The 12,582-nt window shown below is 43.3% G+C and overlaps 1 protein-coding gene across 1 annotated transcript in view; it reads right to left on the minus strand.

Annotated features, from left to right (window-relative positions):
- Positions 1–10,915: 10,915 nt before the first annotated feature.
- The window catches only part of RNASEH2B (ribonuclease H2 subunit B), a 43,165-nt gene continuing 41,498 nt past the window's right edge, over positions 10,916–12,582 (minus strand). Inside the window, exon 10 of the mRNA XM_050899341.1 lies at positions 10,916–11,551. Coding sequence (XP_050755298.1) covers positions 11,519–11,551 — 33 coding nt within the window. The 3' untranslated portion in view covers positions 10,916–11,518. The remainder of the gene's footprint in view (positions 11,552–12,582) is intronic.

Consider the following 12,582-nt stretch of genomic DNA (forward strand, 5'->3'; position numbering starts at 1 on the left):
GGGGAAAAGCAGAGATTTCTATCGTACCTCCCATCCATGAGGCAAAAAAAGGCATATATCTCACCCCAGGTCTCAACGGACTTTTGGAGTAAGCCAAGAACTGAACCCACACAGCTCAGATACCAGTCTGGGCTTTTAAGCTCCTCCTCTGGTCAGTCAGGTCACCTTTACCTGTGTGAGAGGGGAATAAAACCCACAGCTGTTGGTTTGGGTCCAGCTTGGTGCAGGTGTCCAGGGTCTGCTGCTTCTAGAGATGCAGAGCAGAAGCACTTGTTGGCACCTGGACACATCTGCTGAACGTGAGGAGATCCTACCGCATCCCGCAGCCCAAGGAGCCTCGCTGGGAAACCGTGCCTACTGCCACCCATAGCTCCCAGGCTGGGAACCAGTGTTGATGTCATTGGCTTCAGGACATGAGCCCTTCTGTCCCTGTCTTCTGCAGCTCCCTGCTCACTTTTCCTACCTAGTCACCGACCCTGGTCGCAGGCTCTGGTTTTAATTCTTTTCCTGGTCCCCCAGGGAAAGCACCACTTGTTCATTAAGACACTTCCCTCCTGATCCTTCCTCCTGCCTCATTTATTTCATTCTCAGCCCCTGGCAGAAGACAAACCACATGAAACGTGAAAGCGCTCCTTGAGGAGATTAAAGATTACTAGACAAACAAGTGCTGCTGTAACACCAGCAGATTAGCATCACATGGCTTCTTCAACAAGAGACAAAAATCAATGCTCCATAGATTAGGTGGGTAAGATGAACAAACAAACAAGCCCAAAAGATCGAGCTCCCTGTAAGTGGAGAAGGGGCATCACTATCAGCATCAGCCGGGCTTCTGTCAAGCAAGGCTGGGGCGGAGGGAGATGACCTTTTTTGGCCCTCTGCAAATACAGATTTTACAACAACTTGGCAAAACACGCAAAATCTTTCCTAGGAATATTTTCAGCTGACAGGGTGCTAAAGGAGAAAAACAAGTTAGTGACACTGTGAGGACAGTAGGCCACAAGCAATCCACATGCATGGCAGCGCTGCGATGCCTAGGAGTAAAGAGTACAGGCCATCCCAGGAAGCAATGAATCTGAGGAAAAAGCATGGTGTGGGCCCAGTCTACTACTGATGGACCACCCACACCATGTGCAACATTGTGGTCGAAAGGGGGAATGTGATCCTTGGATATCGAATTGCAAAATCCCAGGTAGGATCCAAATTTTGAAAAATTCAAACTTGAACAAAGAGAACGGGAAAGTAAGTCTTACGATGAAAGACTCCAATCTATTCAGCTTCCCCCAAAAAAGCTGAAGGGTGACAACTCAGGGTACAGAGGGTGGTTATGTTCTCCACCCCACAATGGAGGAAGAAATCCAGTGGCTGGAAGGTAAAGACCAATGTACTTTGAGTAAAAATAAAGTACATACTTTCAATCAGGAGGATACTTAAGCGCAAACACCTTGCCAAGGTCTGGATGAGCAAATCAATGTTGTGTTTCTTATTCTCCTAAGAATGGTGGTCTGCTTTATATGGGAGTTCATCTAGGTCCTCTGTTATCATAGGACAGTAGAATAATTGGGGTTGGGAAGGACCTCAGGAGGTCTCTATGCAACCTCCTGCTCAAAGCAGGGTCAGATATGAGGTCAGACCAGGTTGTTCAGGGCTTTACTTAGTCAGGTCTTGAAACCTTCAGTAATGGAGACAACACAACCTCTTTACTGTTACACTGCTGGACTGTTCTCATGGGGAAAAAGTTTTTCCTTATTTGCAGTCAGAACCTCTCTTGTTTCCACTTCAGTGTGTTTTCTCTTATATTGTACTGCTGTGAAGAGCTTGGCTCCATCTTCCCTGTGACCTTCCTGTAGGCACTGGGGGGCTGCTGGTGTGTCCCCCCAAGGGCGTCTCTTCTTCAGGTTGAAAAAACCCATCTCTCCCACCCTCTCCTCACAGGGCAAGTGCTCCAGACCCCAACCATCTCAGTGGCTTCCCCTGAGCTCCCTCCTGTTTATCAACGTCTTTCTTGTACCAGAGGCCCAAAACTGGACACAGTATTGAGATGTGGGATAATGAGTGCTGATCAGAGTGGGATGACCACTTTCCTAGACATATTGGCTCTGCTCCTGTCAATGCAGTCCGGGAGGCTGTTGCCCATCGTTGCTGCCAGATCATGCTGCTGGCTGCTGTGCAGCTCGCTGTCCCCAGGCCCCCAGGTCCTTTCTGCAGATCTGCTCCCCAGCCAGGCAGCCTCTGGCCTGTGTCACTGCAGGGCTCCTTCCCTTCCAGGTGTAGGACTTGGCATTTGTCCTCGTTGAATTTCGTAAGGTTCCTGTCAGCCCGTTCCTCCAGTCTGTCTTAGTCCCTCTGGATGACAGCCCTACCACTCAGTATATTGACTGATCCCACTAACTTAGTGTCATCTCCAAACTTGACGAGAGCACACTCCTCACCTCATCCAGGTTGCTGATAAAGCTGTTAAACAGGACAGATTCCAGGATAGACCTGTGATACCCCACTAGTCACATGCATCCAGGTAGGGTCTGACCAGTAACCATGACCCTTCAAGCCTCACCATCCAACCAGGCTTTTACCCATCTAGTTGCCCACCCATCTAGACCATCATGTCCCAACCTGGGTACAAGAATACTATAGGAAAGTGTGTCAAAAGCCTTACTAAAATCAGTGCAAATGACATCCACTGCTCTTGCCTCAACCACAAATCCAGTCATTTTATCATAGAAACCCATCAAGTAGGTCAGGTGTGATTTACCTTCTCGTAAACCTGTGCTGTTTTTCTCCTTCGTGTGCCTGGAAATGTGCTCCAAAAGGACTTGTTCCATGCTTTTCTCAGGGACTGCAGTGAGGCCAACTGTCCTTTAGTTCCCTAGATTACTCTTTTGGCTTTTTTTGCAGATGGGTGCAACGTTCACCTTTCTCCAGTCATCAGAGACATCCCTCAGTCTCCATCTTTCAAAAATGATAGAAAGCAACCTAGCAAGGGCGTTGGCCTGAACTCTCATCAACCTTGGATGCAGCCTGTCAGTCCCATGGACTTATACAGATTGGATTCACTCAAGTAGTCCCTGACTCAGTCCTGCACTGCTGGTTGTTCTCCTTGAACCCTTTCAATGTGCACAGAGGTCTGGGACACCTTTTTTAGTGAAGACTGAAGCAAAAGAAGGCATTGAGCACCTCAGCCCTGTAGGTGTCCACTGTCAATATATCACCTGCCCTATTCAGCAACAGGCCCACATATTTCTTGTTCAGCCTATTACTACTAATGTAGAATCCCTTCATGTTGTCCTTTGTGTCCCTTGCAAACCTCAATTCCAGCTGTGCTTCAGGTTTCCTGACACCATCCCTTCATGCCTGGGAAATGTCTCTAAATTCCTTCTCTGTCATCAGGCTGTGCTTCCACCTCCTGTATGCTGCCTTTTTGCACTGGAGCTCTACCATGAGTCCTCTGCTTTACCAAGCTGGTCTCCTGGTCTACTTGTTTTCATGAATTCTGGGATGACCTCTTCCTGTGCTTGGAGGATGATGTCCTTACAGACATGCCAGCTTTCATGAGGGCTTTGCCCTCCAGAGCAGCCCCCATTGGATCTCACCTACCAGTTCCCTGACTAAGCTGAATTCTTCTCACCTGAAGTCCAGGGTCTGCATTCTGCTGCTCTCCTTCCTCACTCCCATCAGGATCTTAAATTCCACTATTTCATGGTCATTATAGCTAAAGGCTGCCGTTATCACATCCCCAATCAGTTCTTCCTTGTTAGAGAATAGCAGATCCAGCTATGCATCACTCCTGGTTGGTGCGTCCAGTTACCTGAGCGAAGGAATTATACTGACACCATCCAGAAATCTTCTTGACTGCTTGTGCCCAGCTGAGTTGCCCTTCTAGCAGATGTTAGGTAGGTTGAAGTCCCCTGTGAGAACCAGGGTCTGTGATTCAGAGACTTCCTCAAACTGTTTAAAGACTTCATGTGCTTCCTCACCTTGGTCTGTGACACGCTCCCACCATGTCACACTCACTGTCTTCTCTTCTGGTCCCATCCCACAAGCTCTCAACCAGACTGTTGTTGGTCCTGTAGAGGAGCTCCATACATCCAAACTGCTCCTTCACGTAGACAATAGTCCCTCTCTTCATCTTCCCTGCCTCTTTCCTGAGCTTGTATCAGTCCATCACAACTCTCCACTTGGGCAAACTGTCCCGCTATGTCTGTTACACCAATGGTGTTGAAGTGTTGTGGCTGCATGCAGAGCTCTAGTTCCTCCTGCTTGTTTCCCAGACTGACTGTATTTGTGTAATTATACTTGAGGCAAGTGTCCCTTTGCCCTACTTTATCATTTATGAAGCCCTTCTTTTTTCCAACACACTGCAGCCTCTCCTTTTGACCTTGTACGCTGCTACCTCACTTAACTGGGTCACCATCGCCACCTCCCTCCCTCCCTTGTCCTTCCTAGTTCAGCTCTCCTTGCCAGGTTGGTCAGCCTATTGGCAAAGAGGCTTTTGCTCCACTTTGTCAGGTGGATCCCATCTCTCCCTAGCAGGCCTCAATCCTCAGAGTGGGTCCCATGGTCGTAAATGCCCGATTCCTGTTGACACCAGGTGTGCAACCAAGTGTTGACCCACTGGAGCTATCTGTTCCTACCCAAGCCCTTCCCTTCACTTCTGGAGACCAGGTATTGTGAGCATAATGGCTTAGGCTCTGCCAACCTATAAACATAAGTACATTAATACGCACTGTTCATTTCAACTCAATGCTTCCAAACACCAGGACAGAATTTAGCTACACAACTCCCATTCTGCTCAAGAAGATTTGTGTGGTTACACTTTGGCAGAGTTGGAAATACTCACACACACAGAGAGCAGAACACATGGACACAAGTATGAGGACATCTGAGAATGTCACTGTTTGTAGTTATTCTGCAAGTCCTCTGAGACAGATACCTCATCTCTCAGTGGTGTTCAAAGCCAAGTAGGACTTTTTTGTACACTGTAAAAACAAACAGTCTTCTATAAAGAACTGCTGAAAAAGGCCCTGGAAAACTCTGGACCTAGAATCTCTCTGATCCTTGTAAGTGCTACTGGCAAACTCATTTCTGTGGTGGTTTTCTCTTAAAGAGGTCCAGTAACGTTTTCTTCTTGCCATGGAGTAGCATGTCCATTCTAATGAGTTACTGCTTTTTAGTAGTTGCCTGGTACCTAGTGGTTTTCACATACCACTGGCACAAGTAAAGAAGAACATTTACTGCACAACTCCCGGACAAAATGAAAGGATGGAAAAGTGCTGAACCACGGTCCTCTTTGTTGCCCTGTGCTGTACAAGCTCGCTCTCTCCCCTCTGCCCTTCCTACCTCTGCCTCTTTATTTTCCATCTTGAGCCTTTCCCCCCCATAACTTCCTGCAAAAAAATACTCTGATCCCTGTAGGAGATCATTTGGCCCATGCTGCTGGTCACCAAGCAGTAGCCCTGGAAGGAAAGTGTCAGTCTCTTTGAGCCCGACATACGCACAGAGGGACAACTTGCCTTGGAAATAAAAAACACAGCAGACAATCCTCCCTGAAGGTCTCCTCTCTGCCAAAGCTGCACTCTCTAACCAGCTGGCTGGGAAAAAAAGGACATAGCACACTTGCTGCACTTCTGCAGCAGCACATCCATTACAGATTTCATAGAATTATAGAGCAGCCTAGGTTGGAAGGGACCTCAAAAGATCATCTGGTCCAACCTTTTGTGGGAAAGGGAGCCTAGATGAGATTATCTGGCACCCTGTCCAATCGCATCTTGAAAACCTCCAGCAATGGGGACTCTACCACATCCTTGGAGAGGTTGTTCCAGTGAATGACTGTTCCTACTATAAAAAATTTCTTTCTTATGTTGAGATAAAACCTCTCCCAGTGCAATTTATACCTGTTGCCCCTTATCTTCTCCATGTGACTCCTCATGAAGAGAGCGCCACATTTCTCTTTGTAGCTGCCCTTTAACTACTGGAACACTTGATGAGGTCCCCCTGAGCCTTCTCTTCTCCAGGAAGAAAACACCTAACTCCTTCAGTCTTTCCTCACAGGGCAGGTTCTCCAGCCTTTCGATCATCTTCATGGCCCTCCTTTGGACCCTCTCCAGTCTGTCCACGTCTTTCTTGAATTGTGGGGACCAGAACTGGACACAGTTCTCCAGGTGCATCCTGACAAACGCTGAGCAGAACGGAATGATCATGTCTGTCTCTCTGCTAGATTTCCCCACTACATTCAAACTTATTTCCTCATTTCAATCTCACTCCAGTTCTGCCACTGCTCCATCTGCTTAGAGCTGGAGCAGAGCACATGCTTATGCCTGTGCTGGGTGTGGAGCACTTGCAAAGGTTAAAATCCTGTCCTGTCTGGGAGGAGTGTGCATGGAGAATCTCTCCTTGTCTTCACAGATCTTGCAAGTTGCCCAAATAACCTGTCATTCAATAAGTTATCCTGGGAGCAACTATCCTGCTAAAATCCCATGAACATGTTTTTTCGCTAAGCTTATGGTATAACCAGACTCCAGGAAGGCCAGAAGTTACAATTTGTGCTTACTAAGGGCAAAATCATACCAAAGCAGCACAAAAACTGTAGGGGCTTTTGCCTGTGGGAACAAATGGCAGCATTAAACCCTCCACAAAGCTTCTATTCCACAGAGCCCAGCCTAAACCAACAACTCATGACCTGGATCTAGAGAAATACTTCCCTCCATCAAGATTTGGGAGCCTGGTTCAGGGCCCAGTTACTCTGCAGCAGGTTGTCTGCCTCACACGATGTTACGAACCAAGTGGTAATCTCACATTGCTTTTCCTGAAATCGGAGCAAATCAGTGTCTCTGTGTAGCTCTGGTCTCCAAAGAGGTATTCCTGCTTGTGGTAGGCATATGGGAATTCAAAGAAGTTCAGGTTGAGTTCACCGGATTCAGTTTTAAATGCATTTTTATTTAAACTGTAATCCTGTGAGCTAGTAACTGTCACAACTTACTGCGATGAGGCAGGGAGACATAATTCACAGTTTATAGATTGAAGGCTGAGGGACAGAGAGTTGAAGTACACTTGGATATACTCTTTCAGTTGAGCCTTAACAGCTTAAACAGTTACGACCCTCTGGCTGTTGGTTGCTGTTTTAATTCACACTGAAAGGCTGAATGTGCCTTGTACAATAAGTCACAGCTTTGCAGCCAAAGGGGCAGGGGGCAGTTAACAGCTGACAAACAATAACTGGAAATTAAGGGGCTAAAACTCCTTAAAATCAGTCACAAGAGTACATCTGGAAGAGGGGGGGGAGAGGCCCAGATCAACTTATGTACCTTTATAGCTTGCAGATAAAGCAGATAGTCTAGCCCAATTCCTCAGTGCTTCCTTGTGGGCTGATGGGAATGTTTCAGGCACCAGAGAGTGGACTGCAAAATTATTACAAATATTGCCCTCTCAAACATAGAACAGGGTGGGGGTGGGAGGGAGGGAGCAACAGGGCAAAATTTCAATGATTGTTTTAGTGGGCTGTAAGAGAAAACAATATGGCAACACTGCAGATAAATAATCTGTAGGGTAGAGAGTGGAGGTTCCCCCTCCCAACAGAACATGTTAAAAATTAAGTTTATCATGTATTTATAAAATGAGGAGAGAGAAGAGAGAGAGAAACAATACTTATTGGAAAGCTAAAGAGATCTTGAGAGCCTGACCTACCCTGTCTAGCCTGGAGGCTAAATTCAATTCCTCAAATACAGGACTGCCTCCAATTCTTGAAGGCACTGCGGTCATACTGAAGAGGGCCACCTACAAATTTTGTGTGCAGGCACACACAGTGTCTAGGCTCATCTCACTGTGCATGAGAAAAAGCCACAGCTCCAGTGGACGAGTCTTCCTGGAATACAAAAGTCACCTTTTCAGGATGCTCTCTATTAATAACAGAGAAGCTGTGTAGAGGTGCGTAGAGACCTAACTTTCAGGTGGTTAAAATGAGGTGGAATGACTCCTTAATGACTTCCTTCAAGGAAGCTTCAGTTAACCCTAGCTACCAACCTCTGTAACCATTCTGCTCAGTTTCTCCGACGTACGACTGACAACAAGATCAGAAAGTATATCAGCTATTTTTTAACTTTCACTCCTACTGAATCAAGTTTGACCTGTTTATGAAGAACCTCTAGCAATGCCAGCTGCCCAGGGAATTCAAGAGGAAGTGGCTGGTGGTTCCATTCACAACCAGGACCAGCTTCACTCATTTGTAGGGTTGCAGAAAGCTTTGATTTTGGCTGTCTTCATGAATGCAGGTGCCTGTTCTGAAAGTTTGCTTGGTTGGCCTGAAGTCAAGGGGAGGTGGGGCTGTACCAAGTTAGCATCTTTTGAAAAAGATCTTTTGAAAAAGAATCAGGCCCTCAGAATGAAAAGACAAAGGGTGAACACAACAATGAACATAAGTCCAAATTAGAAGCCAGATTTTAAAGCACAGCTTTTCACTTTTCTATTAGCTTCCCTTTTTAAAACTGACGAGCCTCACTGGGGCATTGTTTTACCTGTGATAACATTGCTTGCTTTACAACTATCACAGGGTCCCAAATGCATTTTAAAAGGGAGCTTTGGAAAAATTAGGGCAATTTGCAATGTGACAGACCCTAAGAGACATAACAGTTGTGCACACAGAAGGTACTAGAGAGCTAAGCTTAGACGCTTGAGCTATGGCAGTTCTTTAAAGTCATAAAGCAATGTGCTATTTTCTTTAGTGTTTGTGAATTGACTTTATTGAGCTAGGCAGTGTAAATGCTACTTCATATTTAAATAGAAGCTGCCTTAGTGCCTTGTCCTTAGCACTGGCAATTCTGTTTCTACAGATAAGCGCTGGTGAGTGATGGGTTTATGAAATGGTACAAATCTTACTCCTTTTCTTGCTTGGTTCTCATTAATACCAATAAACCAACTTGACTGCCAAATAAAAAAACATACCACCTTTGCTTTGACCCTCGTTCTCTGGATTTTACAGATGAAATGGCAATAACTCTCCTAACAGCCTTGAAGCCTCATGTCAGCATTTAGCGCAGCATCATGGTGATACCAGGATAATGTTTTGGCAGAGGAAGAGCTTTTCCGTTATGTTTGATTAACTGTCTGCTACAAAAAACATGGAAAAGAATTGCCTATCAGTTCTGGGTAAATCTGTGACAGAGCACCTATATACTACGTATGTGATGGCAAAGAACGCAAAATATGTGAAAAATGACATGAATATCACATCATTCTCTTCACCTCCACTCTCCTCCACACTACCATCGCTCAGAGATTCACTGCCACGTTCATGAAAATCAAAATATCCAGAGTACTTACGCCAACAACTATACGCACACAGAAATGGGTTTTCACTAGAACATCTGTACAGTAAGGTCCTCAAGGATTAGGCTAATTGCTTCACTGAATCTGCCTCAATGAACTTTTAGATTCGTACCTATCTCAGGAGTCATTATTTCCTTCAACTCAGTCTAAGAATTACTGACTACCTTGCGGAGGCTCACAGTATTAGTAGTCTGATTGCACTGCATTTTTCTTTGTATTTCTCTGTGAAATTAATGAAGTAATAATCAACAAATTATTCCAAAGGTATTTATTTCTTTCTTGTACATGAATTAAAAATAAAATCTTACCAAAAAATGGAACCACACTTTACTGAAATATATAATCTTATTCATACCTCAAGCATTTTTTTAATGTAAGCTAGAAAAATAGAAATTTTATCTTGGACCCATATAATATTCTTGCAGTACTGCCTAGAAAACTGTTAAAATAAATATTTTTTCCTTGAAAAGGGACAGTGCACATTGATTAACCGGACAAGCGTAAAAGTAACAAAAAGAATTCAGTGCAAATTTCTAAAATAAGCATTCAGATTACATTTCCTTTCATACATGATTTCTAAATGGTTAACAGTTCAGGTTTTTCATATTCTGAAACAGAGTTGATCAGAATCAGTTGAAAAGAAAGTCGAATAAGATATTGCCTCTTTGTCTTGGAATTTAGTTTTCAGCAATGTCCTAATAAACTCTTCTTGGAGCTCTCATTTGACTTGAAGCTAGGCAGAATTTGCCAGAGTGGAAGCAAAATATTTTTTTACTTCTTATCTAGAATGCTTCAAATATATTCAAGCTTTACAGAACATTTTGGCCATTTGCTGTAGGCGTCTTGTGAACTGGGGTCATAGTTAAAATTTACAGAAGTACATATTCATTATGTTCAAACTCCTGTCAATTATTACTTTTAAAAGGTTTTGTAGCAAAGAGTTAGGTATTAATGGTAGTTTGATAAACAGGTATTAAAGTTAAAACCATCAGATTGCATCTGACACAGATCACTTAAGGATCTCATTAGCATCCATTTTCTGCATGTTTTATGTAGACTCAGGTTGACGTTTTGGTTGAAGTTCATTCCACAGAAAGTGTCTCTTACATAAGTAAAAAAAAAATTAAATAATTAGGTCTTTTTTTTACCTGGAGGACTACATATGTTTTGGTGTAGTTCTCAACACAAAATGTACATGTTATTTTATAAGTTTCCAAGGTGTCAATCCCTTAGAATAAGAGAAGTAAAATAAAAATGCAGCTTCTCCATCTGCCCTTCTGAACACACATCCTACCTCAAGCTTTAGCACTTCAAGAGTCGGACTGTCTGCACAACCAGAGCCAGGTGACATCTTCTAGATAATAGGTCAGGGTTGGACAAAACCATGTATATCAAACTCGGTGAAACGATTTCAAAAAATGTAGATGTCCTAAAAAATAGTTAACTTTTTTCCATTTTGCATGATTCTATGTCTCAACATTGGACTTCTAGTCCAAAAAGCCCATCTTGCCAAATTTGGCTAGATTTTGAAAAAGGAAGGAGAAAATTGCATACAACATATTTTGCTATGCAGCTTCTAAAACCTGTAATTATGGCCACTAAAATCAGATACTCTGTTAAAAAATGAGTACAAAAAAATTCATACAAAATGAAGTAATAATTTAAGACTTGCTCAAGGATGCTGTTGGTCTGACCTTGCAATACTTAGGCAGGTGCTTAATTTTAAGCACGTGAGTCATTGTGCCAAGAGGGATTTTATGGTGAACACTAATGCACAAATATTAGTTAGACTGGCTCTTCCACTTCAAGATAAGCACGGACGTAAGTGCTTTGCTGGATATGGATCAGGATGCTCAGCACCTAACAGGACTTTAGGCGCTGATCCAGCAAAGCACTTACCCACACGAACAACACTGCTGACTTTAAGACACTGCTCATGTGCTTAACATTAGGCATGCTCGTAAGTGCTTTCCTGGAAGGGCCCGATAGACCAATAGTGTATAAGCTATAAAATTTGAAGCAGTGTATGTTTAACACACCGCATATTTAACAACGTTAATCTGCTGAGATTTGCTTTTTCTTGGAACAGGACATGTCTAACTTCAAGCATTTATCTTCAGAAAGTGTGTTAAAAAAGCCTTTAAAACCTGCTTTGAGATTATGGCAAGTTAAAATAATATTAGCGAGTCTCCTCATGCTCCTTTCATTTCTTCTTTCCATGTCTTTGCGCAGGCATCTGAAAAGGAAAGAGAAAAACCTAGTCATAAACATTAATCTATTCAAATAAGCATCCATGCATTTAGTTTCCCTCTAAAAACCAGCAAGTCAGATGCAACTGAACACCTGAAAACAAGCATCACTGAACTCTTCTTGATTTCAGATCTGAATGCAAATTCTGCCAACTATGCTGCCTTTTCCACTGAAAATATTCAAATCACCAGTTGTCACTTCTACAAATAGAACTAAGTTTATTACTTAAGACTGAAAATGATGCGCAAGTTCAACCCTTACATATCCCTAAGTCAGTGCTGGTATTTCCGTATGAAGTTTTCCATGCCCACTGATGTCAATCCATTTGCAATGTGAAGTCTAAAAAAGTGGAAATGGAAGAGCTGCTTAATCCCAAAACAACAACTATAAAAGCATCACAACTCATCAGATATTTACATGAACATGTAGAAATGGCAAGTTTAGCCAGAAAAAGAAATAAAGTAAGATCACATTTCTATAATGGTGCTGGCATATTGTTTCATGCTAAGCTAACCAAGGAAGAAATAGCAAAGCAGCACTTCATAATGACCTACTGCTACTGCTGGCCAGGCAAAGTAACTATATTTAAATTCTCGTTGTGGTAGGAAATATTGTTTTATGTATTTGGCACCATATGCTCTTCATAACTTCTTACAGCTACATGTTAAGGAAGTTTCAAAGTTACTAAATGTATTTCATTCTTTCCTAAAGGGGAAAGAGTTTTTGTTTTCATGTGAAAGCTCTAATGGCTTTTGGAAATGGCTTATTATTTTTGTCATGCACAAATTCCTGCTCAACCAAAAGCACAGTCACTAATAAAATACTATTGTTGTAAGTTACGGCATAGCTGACAGCTGAAGTCGAGATGTGACACACTAAAGCACAACGCATCTATGCACAGAGGAAGAACTCTAGACTTAGTCCTTGAGTGCAGATGCAGATGTGAAAGTCACATATAGAGAAACAAAAAATAAGAATTGGTACCCCAGATCAGGAGTCAGCACAAAGGCCTCCCAT

Source organism: Gymnogyps californianus, chromosome 1 (genome assembly GCF_018139145.2).
Source record: "Gymnogyps californianus isolate 813 chromosome 1, ASM1813914v2, whole genome shotgun sequence".
Taxonomy (NCBI): Eukaryota; Metazoa; Chordata; class Aves; order Accipitriformes; family Cathartidae; genus Gymnogyps; species Gymnogyps californianus.